This window comes from Cynara cardunculus, assembly GCF_001531365.2.
Source record: "Cynara cardunculus var. scolymus isolate 2C chromosome LG 9, CcrdV1, whole genome shotgun sequence".
In the NCBI taxonomy this organism is placed as follows: Eukaryota; Viridiplantae; Streptophyta; class Magnoliopsida; order Asterales; family Asteraceae; genus Cynara; species Cynara cardunculus.
Genome location: NC_037536.1, coordinates 15,545,323 through 15,564,156, shown reverse-complemented (window position 1 = coordinate 15,564,156; position 18,834 = coordinate 15,545,323). Strand labels below are relative to the sequence as shown.

General features: G+C 36.5%; 2 protein-coding genes across 3 annotated transcripts; both read left to right on the top strand.

Moving 5' to 3' along the window:
- Positions 1 to 2,633: 2,633 nt before the first annotated feature.
- On the top strand, positions 2,634 to 9,126 carry LOC112517632 (protein PHOSPHATE STARVATION RESPONSE 1-like). 2 transcript variants are annotated; one of them, XM_025124985.1, is made up of 8 exons: positions 2,634 to 2,802; positions 4,850 to 5,499; positions 6,350 to 6,548; positions 6,674 to 6,750; positions 6,832 to 6,874; positions 7,575 to 7,632; positions 8,436 to 8,505; positions 8,595 to 9,126. In XM_025124985.1, exons 2-8 carry the CDS (start codon positions 4,936 to 4,938, stop codon positions 8,871 to 8,873), a joined length of 1,290 nt encoding a protein of 429 aa, XP_024980753.1. In that variant the 5' UTR covers positions 2,634 to 2,802; positions 4,850 to 4,935; the 3' UTR covers positions 8,874 to 9,126. The 2 variants fall into 2 exon arrangements, with proteins under 2 accessions (XP_024980753.1, XP_024980754.1); XM_025124986.1 differs by having other exon boundaries at positions 2,663 to 2,802; positions 4,934 to 5,499.
- Positions 9,127 to 13,771: 4,645 nt separating this feature from the next.
- Positions 13,772 to 18,813, top strand: LOC112517631 (cellulose synthase A catalytic subunit 4 [UDP-forming]). Its single transcript, XM_025124983.1, has 9 exons — positions 13,772 to 13,837; positions 14,127 to 14,739; positions 14,830 to 14,967; positions 15,124 to 15,249; positions 16,051 to 16,263; positions 16,772 to 16,977; positions 17,017 to 17,284; positions 17,649 to 17,999; positions 18,106 to 18,813. Exons 2-9 carry the CDS (start codon positions 14,128 to 14,130, stop codon positions 18,685 to 18,687), a joined length of 2,496 nt encoding a protein of 831 aa, XP_024980751.1. The 5' UTR covers positions 13,772 to 13,837; position 14,127; the 3' UTR covers positions 18,688 to 18,813.
- The last annotated feature ends 21 nt before the right edge of the window (positions 18,814 to 18,834 follow it).

Here is an 18,834-nt window from a genome sequence, read left to right as displayed (position 1 = left end):
CTATAAACGGGCTAACAGGCTTGCCCACGGGCTAACGGGCCTAAAAACTGTAATTTTTATAAATGTATAAACTTGATCACTAGCAATTAATTGACAAACGTGGAACCAAAAATTAAAGAAAAAACACCGTTGTAATTAAAATTTTAAGCAACTAAAATGACACATGGATTTCAACAAGTGGAGAAAGCAATGAAAAACAAAATTCAGGCTTCCATAAAATCAATAATACATACAAAGATAATGTAGAGCTTTTTGGGTTCTCAAGAAAAACCAAAGAGTCCCAACTTCCATCTTATAACTTTAATAATTTAATTTTAAAATATACTAATATAATTTTATTTAATAGTAAAAAAATATTAATCATAAAATATAAACGAGCTGGATGGACCTGTCTATATTTATTTTTACATTGTCCATGTCCGCCCGTTAATTTTGACGAACAAACTTGCACTAGTCCATTTTCTCGATAACGTTTGTTCGTATTTTTAACGGGCCGGATGGGCCGGGCCTAACGGGTTGTCCTATCCATTAACAGCTCTAAGACAAGATAGCCCAAACACCCACGATTAATTAAGAAAAAGAAAGTCTTCATTACATGGTGTCATTATCCCTTTTCTTTTTCTTAATCAACCAATCACTTAATTTCTATGCAAATAATTCCCAACTTGTCCAAAGAAGACAAAACTCTTTTCCCTTTTTTAGTATTTAATCATAATTTATAAAACCATTCTATATTTTATTTTGATTCTCATACAATAAATGATATTTTTTTGAAACGCTGATCGATGGATATTTATATTCATTAATTAGATGTCGTTTATTTTTACCTGTTTAAGAAACTATCGACATACTTATAAAGCCGCTATATCAGTGTTTTTTTTTTGGTTAATTATTGGTGGGTTCGGACCAACTTGTGTGCACATCGACTAATCTATGTGGGAGTTTAGAAAACAGTAAGAAAAATCCCCAATGGTCTTGGAAGGATTCATCATAACGCTACATCAATGTCGGAAAAATGGCGAAACCACTATATCAGTGTTGTATGCAAGTCTGAAATAAAGAACTCCTTGCTATAAGTGAGGTGATTTTCTTAGAAACCCTGATACATTTGATTAAAACCAGTCGATAATCAAATGGTTTTTGATCTGTCTGGAGAAATAAGAGAATCTAAAAGGATCGACGATTATTATAACTTGAAATCATAATCGATCTTTAATAAAATTAATTCTGATACTTTTTTTGGCATTTTGTTTGTAATTATTGCAAAAAAAAAAGATATTTTTTAAAGATGAATTTGAAGTCACAAAAATATCCATTTTCTAAGTGAAATAATTATTGGATTCTTCTTTTATTGGTTGCAAGTGACATCCATGATGGAATGTTTGGGTCCTATCAACCAAAAAAAAAAAAATATGAAAGAATGTTGTTATTTTACAAGTGACATATTTTTTAAACTTCTATTTTGATATCTAAGATATAAAATTTTAAATATTTAAGTATTTGGGTAAATGATTGAAGAATTAACCGGTTACCATGCTAATGTGATGAGTGATGTGATATACAACTCAGTATTCTTTGTTGACGTATGATATCTTAATACTTTAACCGGTTATCCGGATACTTAAATGTTTAAAACTTTACATCTTATGTACCAAAATAGAAGTTTTAAAAGTACGTTACTCAAAATAGAAATTAAATTAAAGCACGTTAATTTTTCATGTAATTTGCTCTTTAAAATATCGTACATTATCTAAACAAAAAATAATAATAGATATTTATTTAATTGAAACATTTAAAAGTATTCTTATAAAATATTTATCAAAGATACCCAATACTTGGTACCTTTCCAAACAAACCTAGTTTTATAAGTGTATATATAATATTAAATTAAATAAAAAAATATAATTTTTTTTTTATTTTGAATCGTTTAAGGAATATAACATTTTATTTATTTAATTATTTAAAATATGTTTTTTCATTAAATAATTTCTATTTCTTTATTAGTTATGTGTTCATATAGGAAAGTTTAGGTACAAACCTAAATTTTTGTTGCAAACTAGGAGATAAATGAGAACGTGACGCATATCTTTATTTATAATTTTGTTGTGAACTGGGAGATAAAGAAGAATACGACACGTATCTTCATTCGTTATTATTTTTCTCAAAAACCATATAAATCTTATTATATTAACAGAGACAGAAAATAAAATAAAACATTAAAAATAAAGATATATCTCACTGAATTATGCAAATATTATTCTAGTAATATATAAAAGCACACAATTTTTTTAATAAAAAGAATATTTAATTATTTTATGGATATTTTCTTATTAATAATTGAAAGCCGTACGTTAGTTGCTGATGCCATAACTCCCAAACCTTTTCTATTTCAAATTTTCCAAGAAAACTACAATTTGTCGTTTCCACGCGCTTCCCCTTTCTCCACCACACAACACCGCTGACACGGCGTTGTCAGGTGGGCCCGGCGACATCGTCCACCACTTATCCTCCAATGATCTTCACGCGCCACCCATGTGCGAGTGGGCCTTTTCAATTATCCTTTTTTTAGTTGCTGCATACACAAAGCAAAGGCCAAGTTGAACAAGGAGGTCGCCCATTCGTCACCGTTCGATTTCGTCTGCGGTGATGAAATCAATACGACAAGCAATATCTGTGTTAAAAAAAACCACTCAAAAACGTCAGATTCCATCAACTCAATCTCTTCAGAAACCGTTCAAATTGTCTGTATATCGGGAGCTGTTAAGGATTTCGGGTTGTTCGATTTTGTTGTTATGATCTAAGGTAAGGATTTTAATCATTTAATGTATGTTCGTTTCGTGATTTTGATTGCATTTTAATAGTTATGAATTAGGTAGCGAAGATGTGAAGTTTTGTAGTTTGGTGTGTCGATTTGTTAATTGAATGGATAGAAATTTCCATTTTAGGGATTGTTTGATTGGGCTTCAATTAGGGTAATTGCTGTCTATTTTGACTTTGTACACATTACTACATCCTAACTCTGTTCATTCAATCAAAATGCTGTAAGTAATTTGTTTTGCTTTTATAAATTTTTTTGGTCCTTTAGTTTGCTCAAAAGATGGCCATGGAAACGTGAATCTTTTTCGAAGATTCGATGAAAGTTTCTAGTTTTTGGATTATATCAAGGATAGAATCAGAACCACATCAGACCCTTTTTGCAGAATCAGAACCACATCATCTGTATACCACTTTCAAAGTTTAGGGCTGATTGGTTGGTTTTCCATTAAGTCCTGTATAGCTAAAGTTATCTGAATGGATTGGAGAGGTGTGTGTTTTTTAATTGGGAGGAACAGCTTTGAGAAAAACTTGACTTTCTGCATAAAACTCTCTCTTAAAAGCTTACTGAATAAGTCACTTTCTATCAACAAGCCATAGCCAAACAACCATGTATCTCTCACCGAATAAGTTGAGTCCTATTAAGCTGCTAACAAACAAGCCATATAGGTTTTATTCCCTGGTATCCCGTTAGATTACTTTCCAGAAAGAGCCTTTGAGGATAGAAGGGATGTCCAAAATATACGAGGACAAATGGTTCAAATCTAGCCGAACGTCTTTTGAGTGGTAGATTTGGCCCTCATACAATCTAAGAATATGTGGAACCTATTAGATTACTCTCCAAAAGAACCCTCAAAAAGAGGAGGGAGGTTCCTAACATATATCAAGGATAAATTGTCCAAGTCTGCCCGATGTGGTACTCCAATATCTTTTAATCTTGAAATAGATTATTAAATTCCTTTGCACTTCTCGACTTCAAGAACATACTAACAGGCAATTTCGACATAAAAGTGAAAGCATAAAAGAATTTTCCAAAGTTGAGTTATTAGTTGAATCATGTTTGCATCAAGACCTGTTATATGCCAACACTATTGTACCCTGTTTTAGAATGTAAAATACAAATATCACCACTCCAATCCTTTTTTGGCATCTTCACTCCAAATTTTTACCAAGATGTTGCTTTATATCTTGGGCTTGTGTCTTTTATTTAGAAGCAGATTATCAATTAATTGGTTATGTTTTCTTGTACCCGCTTCTTTTCGTATGTAGGGGTGTTCATCTGAACCTCATGCACCGCACCGCACCGCAAAGCGCAATTTAGAACATCAGCAGTGGGGTTTGCGGTTTGCACTTTTACCAAACCGTACTATGTGGTGCGGTTTTGAGTTATAAACTGCGGTTCAAACTGCAACGCACCACATATTTTATATATTTTTTAATTTTATATAACCGCAGTCCAATTTAGTTGAAGTTTATTTTTTACTTCTTAAACTATATATAATTATGCAATATATATTTGAGAATCGGATGTATTGAAACTTATTGTTTTTTTGGACTCCAGTCATGTTGCCGTTGATATTATAATGTATTTTCAAACTTATAATTTTTGGATTATAGATATAAAGTTCGATAGGTATAAACCGCATAAACCGCACATGGTTTGCGGTTTGCGAAAATGCTCAAACCGCATGTGCGGTGCGGTTTGCAGTTTGGCCCCAAACCGCACCGCGAACTGCCCTATTTGTATGTTTTGTTTGTTGTTTATCTGTTTGTTAGGTGTATGTTTCGTTTGTTGTTTATCTTTCTGATTTTCAAGTTCTTCTTGTGTTCTTTTAGCAACTTAATAGCAAGTTTTATCCTGTCTTTCCGCACACTTTGCACAAGCTTGGGGTTTTCACGAAAACAACCACTCTACTATTTGAAGTAGAGGTTAGGTCTGTAGACGTCCCACCTCCTCAGACCCCACCTTCTGGTGAGATATACTGCAATTGTTTGGTTTGGTTTCTTCATCTTATTCTAGTGACCATCTTTTCAGGAAACAGCTTTGCATAGCTGGGCTAAATGCGTTAAGCTAACCTATGCCAAGAAACCTATTAACTTCTTTCTCTTGCCACATTAGTTATGGAGGCAGAACCTGCATTATCCATTCAAAGATCAGGTGGAAGACAACTTAGTAACCATGGAGGAGCAACTGCAGCTCTATCTTCATCTTTTCCTATCCATCGTACCAATCTTGACGAAAAACTTCCCAAGTTGTTGGATTCTCAACAGTCTTCAACTAATGGAACCGTTGGTCACATTTTCTCTTCGTCTTCAGGGATGTCTTCACATCTTCACTTATCTTCTGTCTCTCCGGATGAAACTTGTTCCAAAAAAGCCCCTTTTGTTACCACTCAGTCATTGGGTGTTCTTCGCTCTACTGCATTCCGTCAATATATGAAAGAAAATAACAGTAGTTCTTGGTGTACAGACTCACTTTCTGATTTTCTTGATTACCCGGAAAATATCCCTATCGAGTCGAGTAATCTAGAACACAATGACAGTGGTTTGATGCCACCTGAGGATATTGGCAAGCCAAATGATTGGCAAGATTGGGCTGACCAGCTAATCACTGAAGATGATGCTATAACACCAAATTGGAATGAGATTCTAGTTGATGCTAATGTTGATGATCCAGAGCCAAAGGTATGACTGAAAATTTCTTTTATTTATATGTTTTGATGCATAAAATAGAAAAGAAAATTTGAGAAATTGTACTTAAATGAGCAAGAAACAAAATTATGCTGGTTTTGATTTTCCTTCTTCCTAAAAAGTAACTGCATAGGTTACATAAGAAGCCTGCTGTTGTATGCTAAATATATATATATATATATATATATATATATATATATATATATATATAGATTCGGGTTCACTCAGGTTTAGGCAAAATCCACACAAAAATGGGAAACTAAGGAACACCTTAATAACCATTCATTTGTCTGGTATGCATATACACATAAAAGTAATTGAAAATGTTCCTTGTTTTCTATGCATTTGTGCACGTGTACATACCGGACAAACAAATGGATATTAGGATATTCCTCAGTTTTTCATTTTTTTTTTTTTTTGTGGTTTTCCCCTTCTCCCAACCCTATATATAGGAAAGGTTCCAATAAGAAAGGAAAAAAAAGTTGAGAATGCAAGAATAAATTATTCATATGTGAATCATTAGTAAAACACCAAAAAAATCCATTTCAAGATACATATGTGAACCCATGTTTGCTTATCTACCTTTTTACCAATTATTCACATATGACAATGCATATGTGAATCCACGGTTTCTTTACCAATGATTTGTACGTTCTTGACCTTTTTGCCTTTCTTAGTTGAACCTCCCTATATATATGTGAACTAACGACATGGTTGGTGAATTTATTCTATCACCCCAAGATCTCAAAATCTAAATCACATGGTTCATGCTCATTCAAAGTCATATCACTATGTCGACATCTGTTTATTATGTATATGTTTTAGCAACTCTTTTTTATTTTAGATGGCATTTCATGTGGGGAGATCATCTACAAACTTGCTCAAAGTAAAAAACCTGGTTCCCGCGTCACCTGGAGAGGCTTGCGCCCCGTTAACGCCATCATCATGTGGGAGTGGGTCCCAAAGCAAGCCACGAATGCGTTGGACGCCTGAACTTCATGAAGCCTTTGTGGAGGCAGCCAACAAGCTCGGTGGAAGTGAAAGTATTTATCTCGTGCTTTATGTCTCCTTTGCTGTATTTTATCGTGCAAATTCTTTATATAATTAACTCATTTGTTGTATTTTATCGCGCAAATTCTTCATATAATTAACTCATTTGAATCCACAGGAGCTACCCCCAAGGGAGTATTGAAGCTAATGAAAGTTGAGGGCTTAACAATCTATCATGTGAAAAGTCATCTACAGGTGCATTTCTGGTATTTTTCTATACATACTTGAAGGGAACGTGATTCATTTCATGTAGAATATGTCTGGTTTTGTCTGCAGAAATATCGGACAGCTAGATACAAACCCGAACCTTCATCAGAAGGTAAACAAAACTTATCTTACTACTTCTGTTTTGTCTCTTTGGCTGTGATTCCTGTGACATTCGAGGGTTGTTTGGTTGGTTTTCATCAAGTCATGTATGGATGAAGTTGTCTGTGTGGATTTATCTGTCCTTACAGATTGGGAAGGTTTTTCTTATAGGCGGAATGGTTGTGTTTTTCAATTGGGAGAGACAAGTTTGAAAAAAACCTGGCTTTCGACATAAAGCTTCCCCGTAGAAGCTTACTGAATAACCACTTTCTATATCATTAAGCCACTACCAAACAGTCATGTATAGCTAACCGAATAAGCTGTGAGCCCATCAAGCTCATTAAGCTGCTAACAGACATGTCCTTAGGCTAGGTTTGTTGTTGGCTGAAAAGCTAGCTGTTAGTGGATAAACTTGTTATGTTTGGAGAAAACTAGCTGATGAAGGTAGATGACGATGTATACTGACCTAAAAGGAAAATATAAGGGGCATTTATGTAACATACATGGGGGCTAATTGGATAAAAATGAAAAAGAAGCCTCAATAAGCCATCTAAAGTAGCTTTTCAAAACTAGCTTATGGCTTATCAAACCTCTGGATGGAATATACAGGTCTCATTTGGTTTACTATGCATGCCATCACATATATTTTTGGACAACAATATAGAAATAGTTGATGATATTTAGTGATTCAATTGATTAATCATTTACTGCAGGGTCTTCGGAGAAAAAACCTACTCCAATGCAAGATTTATCGTCATTCGATTTGAAAACGTAAGTTAATTATCTAATTTACCTTTTAAGTTGACTAAAATTATGTGTATCGTGTAAGCATATATTGCTACCGTTAAGCATATAGTCATCCGATTAGTGTTCCTTTTTTGGGTAACTGTGGGTTTTCGGACCAGCTTACGCATACTCACTAATCCCTCGATCCACCACGAAAATGGCCTGGAGTCATCGCAGATGAACCTCCATGGCCAAAGGGCTTTGGCAGTACCTGAATTCGAACCCAGTTGAAATGAGATTTCTGTTATATCCCCAGAGCCTAAACCAGTACCCCCATAAGTGTATAACAAGCAAGCATACATACATACATACATATATATACTACATACATACATACATATACATACATACATACATACATACATATATATATATATATATATATGTGTGTGTGTGTGTATAGGGGGAGTTTCAAACACAAACCATGTAATTCTTACAAACTCTACAGACCTAATTTCAACCCTTTGGTTTTGTTTATTTTAAAATTTGGAGGTGGTTATAAAATACGGTTGAGTGTAAATTTAGGTACTGATCTAATCCACAATGTTGATTATCTAAATATATGGTTGAGATCGGTTTGCAAAGTTTGTAAGAATTACATGGTTTGTATTTGAAACTCCCTCTATATATATAGATAGATAGATATATAGAGTCAGGTTCATATGAGAACATTTGGCTGTTTTCGTGTTCTTTTTATTTGAGAACTGTTCTCGTTTAAACCCTTCTCTATATATATGATCATCTGTTACTTTCACAAAAATTGACACGATCTTGCCTTTCGACAACAGGAGTTCGGAGATCACCGAAGCATTACGATTACAGGTGGAAGTTCAGAAAAAACTACACGAACAACTTGAGGTATAATCGTTATTCGTTATACAAATCTAACGCATTCGACTCCCTCTAACCCAACGCATAAATATCCATCTCCATAATCTCTTTCGCAGATTCAAAGAAACCTACAAATGAGAATAGAAGAACAAGGCCGATACCTCCAAATGATCTTCGAGAAGCAATGCAAGTTTGGCATCGACCAGCTCAAAGCTTCATCGTGCACCCTGGAAAAGTCCGAAGCCGAGATGACCAACGAAATTTCTAGCTCGCCGACCAATACCGAAACAAAACCCGACCCAATTACGGTTGAACCATCTATAGAACCCGAGCCATTGGAATCACAACCATCGAAGCGTGCTAAATTAAACGAGTCATCTATTGAATCATCGTAAGGAAACTGTATATATATGGGCAACCAGTCACTTCCTATTGTTTTCATTCCGAGCCCATAAGGTTCGAGTGGTTTTCGATTATGAACGTTATTAGTTTAAGAATGCTAAATTAGCGCGATCTTTCTGATGCATGTTTTCGTGTATCCTAGAAACGAATGTAGCTTAGGTAGAAAAGTATTACGATTCGTGTAATTTGTCAAAGCTGACTTTGCTTGATTCTAGTGTAAATGTGCATTCGATTCAGATTGTTTTCCTTAGGGGTTGTTACGAAGGTCTGTATGAGTTAAGTTATCTGTCTATATAAGTATCTCTGATTGAGTGACGAGAGATTGTGGGTTTGAGGGAGGTAAAAAGAGAGGGTTGGATCATTTATGATGCATTTATAGCATTAATTTGTTTGAGGTGGTTTAATGGGGACAAATGAGGGTTCTTGGCTTATTCCATATAGTTATTTTGGCTTAATGGCTTAACGACTAAGCCATAAAGAAACACTCCAATATGGTTGAGCGATTAAGCCGTCAAACCATTAAGCTCATTAACCTGTAAGTAAACAGACCCAATTAGTGTAAAATTAACAGTGTTTTTTTTAATGAAAACAAGCTTTCTACCCTTTAAAACAGATGTAAGGTCTGTATACATTCTATTTTCAAACATAGTTGGGTACGTTTGATTTGATTTGGCTGCCTAAGCATTATTTCAATGGAGAAATGGTCCAATTAATAAGTAAAACCCTTTAAAAAGATTATTAAAATATTAAAAAACTACCCGAACTTTTATTATAACCGTTATCATTACATATAACATTACAAGTTGCAAATTCAAATAACTTTGTTTTTTATAAGGGCAAATTGTATGAAAAAATAACTGTACTTTAACTTGATTTTTATTTCGGTCAAAAGCGAGAAAAACCCCATCCCTCTCCTTTGTCCCGGCCATTGTAGCACGTGTGTCGCCCAGGGCATAAGGGATCCCCGTCAGTCCCGACGGATCCAATAAGTACATCAATTCGCCTACCTCCACACGGCATTGCTCCGTCAGGCTTTCGCCCATTGCGGAAAATTCCCCACAAGCGGTACATTCCAAAATAACTGGTTCTCTTTTTTTGTAACGTACTTCAAAAACTTTCATTTTGGTACCTAAGATGTAAAGTTTTAAACATTTAAGTACTCGGATAATCGGTTGAAGCATTAACCGGTTATCATGTTGATGTTGCGAGTGATGAAGTGAAATTGGGTTGAATAACAAATAATACTGAGTTGGATACTACATCATTCGCCACATCAGCATGTAACCGGTTAATGCTTCAACCGGTTCTCCAGATACTTAAATATTTAAAACTTTACATTTTAAGTACCAAAATGAAAGTTCTAGAAGTACGTTATCCAAAATAGGAATCAAGTTAAAGTAAGTTACCTTTTCATCCAGTTTACCCTTTAATTCATCCGTAAACTTTATAATTAATTTTTTTTATTTCACATTGTTAATTATTTTGTTAAATTTCCTTGTGATGGTGTTAGTTTGACATTTTAAGCGACCTTTCGATATTGAGAATTTGAGATACATGAGAGAGGCTGGAAGGTTGCTATCAGATTCTTGGTAGAAGGTTAGATTTCTTTATTCCAGATCTTGATTTCACAATCTTTTCAGATGCTATGACATTTTCAATCTCTACCCCTTCTTGATTAGGGATTCGCCTGTTGCTTCTCAGAATCATTTTCAAGTGCCTGCAAAGTGTTTGTTAAAATGTCTGAATGAACTCATAAAAAGTTGAAGCACCATTGAAGACCCGACAACCGGTCAAGATCCAGTTTATAACTATTTTTCTACATAATTGACCGAAACAAGTAGCACTTATATAACTTACGGAATCCACTTTTTATGAATATAATATTCCTAAAGTAGCAATTTCACAAGTTGTTAAAATGCTACTTTCGAAATGCTGAAGTGGAAGTGTCACTTACACAATTTGTAAAAGTGCTACTTGTCACGTCAGCAATTTCACAAATAGATCTTTTGCAACTTGCTATAATGTTACTTCGTTAATATTAATTTCATAAAAAATAGATTTTGCAAGTTGCTAAGGTGGTACTTACGAAATCTTGGCTATTTCGGTCAATCGAGTAGAAAAGCGGCTATAAAATGAATTGGAGAGTTTAAAATAACTATTTTGGACAATTTCCCGCTTAATTGATTCGAGTAAGCGCTTGGTAAACGGCCTTGATTTGTTTTCGAGATCTACTCTGCAACATGTAATCATGGTGTATGAAATACATTCCTATTATTTGATATTTAACTAAATACATCATTTAAAACAATATTAACTAATAAACAAATTAAACCAAACTAAATGAGCAAAAAAAGTTTGGAGATGGGTCTGAGGGTAAGATATACACTGACATCTATCTAAAAAGCAGATAATAAATAAATAATACTAAACCAAACTAACAAGCCCAAAAATTCCCTCTCAGAGATGAGTTTGAGCGTAAGTTTTATACAGACCTGACATCTACCTTAAAAACAGATAATAAACAAATAGTTCTAAACCAAACCAAACTAACGAGCCCAAAAGATCATGCTCAGAGATGGGTCTGAGGATAAGTTGTACACAAATCTGACATCTACCTTAAAAAACATATAATAGACAATAATAGTAAACCAAACCAAACCAACAAGTCCAAAAAATCGTGCTCGAAGATGGGTTTGAGGGTAAGTTGTACACAAAACTGACCTCTATCTTAAAAAACAGATAATGACCAATAATTTATAACCAAACCAAACTAACGAGCCCAAAAAACCCTGCTTGGTGATGATGTGGACTATTTAGGCCATTGACCGTAAATGAGATCTTTATTAACAGCATAATCTTCTAACAAGTTTTGTGGCATTCTGACGTGACATTCTGACGTATGGAAGTGGCATGCTAAAACGTGTCAGAAGGTCATGGATTTAAAGGAAACTTTTGAGAAGGTCATTTAACCGACAGGACCTGTAAGATGTACACAGACCTGACATTTACTTTAAAAAAAAATATAATAAACAAATAATAATAAAATAAAAATATTTATAATTCTTGACACTTTGATTGTAAGATACCTTGAAACAGCAGGTGTGACTTCTCTTCTAATCAAACCTTTTAGACCCCCCAACCATCAGTTGGTGGATTTCCACCAATCCATCTCCCTTCAAAACCCCCTCATTCTTCACCATCTTCTTCCCATCTTTACCATCTCTTCTTTCTGCCATGGCTGGCCTCTTTACAGGTTCCCATGGCCACCATGAACCCGATGACGTCAGTACGCACTCGAAAGTGTGTCGGGTTTGTGGGGACGACATCGGTTACAACGAGAATGGCCAACTTTTTGTTGCTTGTAAAGAGTGCAGGTTCCCAGTGTGTCGGCCATGTTACATGTATGAGCGAACCGAAGGGAATCAATGTTGTCCTCAATGCAACGTTCGATATAAACGTCACAAAGGTAACGTCTCTAAATTGCTTTTTTAAGTATATAATATTTATATACAGCAAATACTCACTTATATTGTGTTATTGAGTTCTTGGAGGCTAGGATCTACCAGTAATCCCCCGGATACCTCTGGGCTTGTTTGTTAGAAACTTAAAAAGATTAATCGGACTCATAGCTTACTTGGTTAACTATACAAGATTGTTTGGTAGTGGCTTAATGATATAGAAAGTTGTTTATTCAATAAGGTTTCAGGGAGGAGTTTTATGTAGAAAGTCAAGTTTTTTCCAAACGTCCCCCCCAATTGAAAAACGCGCTCCTTCATTTATGAAAAACACTCTCAAACAAAAACCCTCTTAATCTATACAGACAAATTAGTGCACACAAACAACTTTATCCGTACAGGACTTATGAAAAACCAACCAAACAGCCCTTCAGTCCCTTATCTTTACTTTTGCTTTCATGTTTTTGGTAGCGGGATTTGATTGATTAACTTTTTTTGAGGCTACGTGATGATTTCGCAGGTTGTCCACGAGTTGTTGGAGATGATGAAGATAGTGACGATGCGGATGATTTTGAAGACGAGTTTCAGATAAAGAATCATCAAGAAACCCGAGATCAGACTTGTGTTGACAATCCATCGGTAATTCAATTTAACGTCAATAACATGTAGATCGATCCATATAACCTCTAACTAACTAAAATCACGAAATTGGCATCCCGTTATCGAGGGTCTTACGGTTCACGCACCACAACAAAATCAGATTTGTATGATGGAAAAAAACGTCTAAATATTCTAATAGATGGCTTTTACAGGACCTAAGTTTATATGACCACACAATCGAACGTCCTATGTAAATATTACAATAAATTGACATGACGCTTTTTGGTGTCCTAACAAGTTTTCAGGACAATTTTAAAATAAAAGCGTTCTATTAGTTTTTTATATGACCTTATAAACATATGTTATAAAAATAAGTGTCCTATAAAAAGTTGAGTTTTTAGTACACTTCTCAAAAGTGTGCTATAAAAAAACTAATAAGACATTTTATTCTAAAAGTGTCCTAAAAAAGGGCATACGACTGTTTTTATAAAACAGTTTATTATGACATTCTACCAGAAATACGAGGAAAAATGCTGCTGAAATCTAACTTTTTGGTGACTGATCTTCACAGGAAAATGGTGACCATCATCCTCCAAAACAGTACAATACCAATGGATTTGCTTTCTCCACAGCCGGAAGCGGTAACGAAAATTTGAATTTTGGTCGACAATGACCCGTTTAATATGCGTTTTTTTTTTGGTATTGTATTCGAAGCGCATGTCTTAAAACATTATTTGAGGATTACGTACTGTATATGTAGTTGTCGGAAAGGATCTTGACGGTGAAAGAGACGATGAATGGAAGGATCGAGTCGAGAAATGGAAAACCAGGCAAGAAAAGAGAGGTCTAGTGACGAAAACCGACGATGGCGCAAACGATCCAGGCGAAGAAGATGACTATCTGTGAGTTATTTTAACAGAGCATCCACAATGGTTGAACCTTTTCATACGACCTTTTTCGAAAAAAGCGGGACCCAAAAACATTATCACAACAACTATAATTTCTTATTAAGAAATCTTAAGTGTCACTTAAGAAATTGTATAAAAATTACGACGTTTAGGTGGCTAAAAACCTCTCTGAAAAGTTCCATTTTTTTGGGAAAAAGTGGGACCCACGTTCAAAAACGAACTTGTAAACTGCACAAGCAAAACGGTGTTTTTTTGGCTTGAACTTACTTGAATTTTAATACAGTATGGCTGAAGCTCGACAACCCTTATGGCGAAAAATCCCGATTTCATCGAGTTTGATCAATCCGTACCGTATCGTCATCGTGCTACGTCTCGTGATCCTCGTATTCTTCTTCCGTTTCCGCATAATGACTCCGGCTTACGACGCTTACCCTCTGTGGCTCATCTCCGTTATATGCGAAATTTGGTTCGCTTTATCTTGGATCCTCGACCAGTTCCCGAAATGGTTCCCGATTAACCGAGAAACCTACCTGGACCGCCTCTCATTGCGGTTCGAGCGTGAGGGTGAACCCAACGGGCTCTTGCCGGTTGATTTCTTCGTGAGTTCGGTCGACCCTCTTAAGGAACCACCAATCATCACTGCAAACACGGTTCTATCGATATTGTCCGTGGATTATCCGGTTGAGAAAGTGAGTTGTTATGTATCGGACGATGGTGCGTCTATGTTGCTTTTCGATACGTTATCTGAGACTGCAGACTTTGCTCGGCGATGGGTTCCGTTTGCCAAGAAGTATAGCATCGAGCCGAGGGCTCCGGAGTTTTATTTTTCGGAGAAGATCGATTACTTGAAGGACAAAGTGCAGCCTACATTCGTCAAGGATCGTAGAGCCATGAAAGTAAGTCGCTCAAAATCGCTCATTCTTGCATACCGTAATATTTTTATCAGTATTAACAATAACGATGGTTAATTTTGTCGACGGGTGCAGAGAGAATACGAGGAGTTTAAGGTGCGAATCAATGCGTTGGTGGCAAAAGCTCTGAAAAAACCCGAAGAAGGTTGGGTGATGCAAGACGGGACGCCATGGCCTGGGAACGATAGTCGTGATCATCCTGGAATGATTCAGGTATCGTAAAACTCAACATTTTATTTTCGGTCACATTTCATAACGTGGGTTTTACTCAATTTGAGCCTAGCTCGATCCCATGGACCACGAAATTCAACTCAATAACTAACCCACAATCCCGACGTACACGAACGTTTTGTGTTCGTTTATCGACAGGTTTATCTGGGAAGCGGAGGTGCTCTTGATGTCGAAGGCAAGGAGTTGCCGAAATTGGTTTATGTTTCGCGTGAGAAACGACCTGGTTATAACCATCACAAGAAGGCTGGTGCCATGAACGCCCTTGTAAGTATCGAGTTAAAATGACCAAAAACAAACCTGACAGCATATCTGTCGGGAATCATCCGCTACAACAAAATCAGTTTTATAGGACACCAAATATAACCACAACAAAATTGATTTTATAGGACACCTAAAATGTATAAGCGTCCTAAAAAAATACTTTATAGTACCAAACCAAAAAACGTCCTTTCTAAAAGTGTTACGATAGGTTTATAGAACGTTTTTAAGCGTTTTAACAAGTTTTTTATGGCACCGTTGTCGTATTAGCTATTTTAAACGACACTATTTGAAAAGATGTCCTATAAAAAAAGGGTGTATAGGACATTTCTCAAAAGTACCCTATAAATAGCTAATGAGACACTTTATTTTAAAAACGTTCCAAAAACTTGTTAAGACACCTAAAAACGTTCCTTTAGATAAGACGTTTTATTGTGTGGTTATAAATCTAAATTATATAAAATATTCTATTAGGACGCTTAGACATACTAGACGTCCTATAAAGCAAATTTTGTTGTAGTGTATATCTAACGGTCTCTATTAATAGACTATAAAGACTGTATTATAGGACGTAAAGTTCTTAAGACCAAATAATTGTGCAACTTATGTAAAGGTGTTACAATAATTTGGTACCGTAACACCTTTGTAAATAGAGACACAATTCTTTGGTCCTATAAAATGGTCTATTAGAATTTGTTGTAGTGATCTGTCGCTTTTCGCGACAGACTCTAGCTTTTTCGTGCCGGATTTGTTCATCGGGAAAAATGGGATCATTAAATTTGACTGATTTGTTGTGTCGCTTATTAGATTCGAGTGTCGGCAGTGCTTACGAATGCACCATTTATGCTGAACTTGGATTGTGATCACTATATCAACAACAGCAAGGCTGTAAGGGAAGCAATGTGCTTCTTGATGGATCCACAGCTGGGAAAGAAGCTATGCTATGTCCAATTCCCACAACGGTTTGACGGCATCGATCACAATGATCGTTACGCCAATCGCAACGTCGTGTTCTTCGATGTAAGTTTCAATACACAGAAGCATGTGTTTGTATATCAATTACAACAAAAGCGGGTTTATAGGATGCCAAACATGTCTTAACGGCATGTTCTTTAGCAGCTTAATGAGACTCGCATTTTATTTGGTCAGCTAGACATGACTGTTTAGTGGTGGCTGAACAATATAGAAAGTAGCTTATTTAGTAAGGTTTTAGGAGAAGCTTTTTCCAAACCTGTTTATCCCAATTAAAGAACACACTCCCTTCTCAATCTATACAGACGAATTAATCCACACAGAAAGTTTTATCCATACAGGATTACAGGCACAGGACTTGAAGGAAAACCAACGAGACCACCCCTAGATGATCTAATAGACTGTTTTATATTGTAACATATTTATACAATATAAATTTAAGTCATATTAAGCAGTCTATTAGGACAAATAGACATAATATAGCGTCCTATAAAACCGATTTTGTTCTACTGATCGTTACTATCGGGAGAATTATAACAACGTTCAAATTTGACAGATCAACATGAGAGGACTTGATGGAATCCAAGGCCCTGTCTATGTTGGAACGGGATGCGTCTTTAATCGACAGGCGTTATATGGTTACGACCCCCCGGTGTCAGAGAAGCGGCAAAAAATGACTTGCGATTGCTGGCCGTCATGGTGCTGCTGCTGTTGCACCAGTTCGAGGAAGAAGTCCAAGGCGGCGGTGCCGAAAAAGAAAGGGCTGAAAGCTTTATTTGGGCTCGGRAAACTTCGCGGCAGGAAGAAGTACTCAAAGAAATCRCTGGCACCWGCCTACGATCTCGAGGAGATCGAAGAAGGGCTCGAAGGGTACGACGAGTTGGACAAATCATTGCTAATGTCTCAGAAAAACTTCGAGAAACGATTCGGGCAGTCTCCGGTTTTCATAACGACAACTCTAATGGAAACCSGTGGAATTCCTGAAGGAACCAACAGCAATTMTTTGATCAAAGAAGCGATTCATGTCATTAGCTGCGGATACGAAGAGAAGACYGAATGGGGMAAAGAGGTAAAAGAACATTGGTTTTGCGTAATCATTTACAAACYCGATAAATCGTACAAACTTASAAACCGGTTTTYATGTGTTGATTCATATTTGAAACATTCAGGACTGTATTGTGTGTGGAAAACCAGTATTGAACGWTTCACATATGAAACAAYATTGTGTAAATACTGCATTTTCACACATGTTTCATATATGAAACAACACATTAGAAAAACTATTTGTTAACTTTGTATGAGTTATTGGGCATCCTAGCAAGTTTTTAATGATATTTTTGATTTTGAAATAAAGTGTTATATTAGTTTTTTATATAGAAATCGAGGTTACCCAACGTTCTTTTAGATTGACGTTTCTTTCGTTTTGCCAACAGATTGGATGGATTTACGGATCGGTTACAGAAGATATCTTGAYGGGGTTCAAGATGCATTGTCGGGGGTGGAAATCGGTGTACTGTATGCCAAAGAGACCGGCGTTTAAGGGGTCTGCACCGATCAATTTGTCGGATCGGCTGCACCAAGTGCTCCGATGGGCTCTTGGTTCCGTCGAGATTTTCATGAGCCGGCATTGCCCGCTTTGGTATGCCTGGGCCGGGAAGCTGAAAAYGCTCGAGAGGCTTGCTTATATTAACACCATCGTTTACCCTTTTACTTCTATCCCRTTGCTGGCATATTGTACGCTTCCGGCCGTCTGTCWTCTCACCGGAAAGTTCATCATCCYGACGGTCAGTCCTGCTCGTACCCGAGTTGTTTAATAAAACTGAATGATCAGAAACCGAGGGTGTTTTCGTCTTTTAACTGACACTCGATATTTATGAATCATTTTTGCAGCTCAATAACCTTGCAAGCATTTGGTTCCTTGCCCTTTTCATTTCGATCATAGTCACCGGAGTACTCGAACTCCGGTGGAGTCATGTTAGCATCCAAGATTGGTGGAGGAACGAGCAGTTTTGGGTGATCGGTGGTGTCTCCGCCCATCTTTTCGCCGTTTTCCAAGGCCTTCTCAAGGTTCTTGGCGGCGTCGACACCAATTTCACCGTCACGGCAAAAGCGGCCGACGATGCCGAGTTTGGCGAGCTCTACTTGTTCAAATGGAYGACACTTTTAATCCCGCCGACAACTCTAATCATCATGAACATGGTCGGWGTTGTGGCGGGAGTATCCGATGCAATCAACAACGGATACGGATCGTGGGGCCCGTTATTCGGGAAACTGTTCTTTTCRTTCTGGGTCATCGTTCATCTATACCCGTTCCTAAAGGGGTTGATGGGAAGGCAAAACCGTACTCCAACCATTGTCGTTTTGTGGTCGATTCTTCTGGCTTCCATCTTCTCGTTGGTTTGGGTTCGTATCGACCCGTTCTTGCCGAAACAATCGGGCCCGATTCTTAAACAATGTGGGGTCGAATGCTAGACGATAAACTATCTGGAGTGATTTGAGCAATTTTTGTAAAGATTTGGCTACAAGAACACAATGCTTGTTTGAATTTAACTATACYGTATACATTCATATTGAAATCAAATATGTTTCTATTTTTGGAAACCTGATACCGTAGTTATC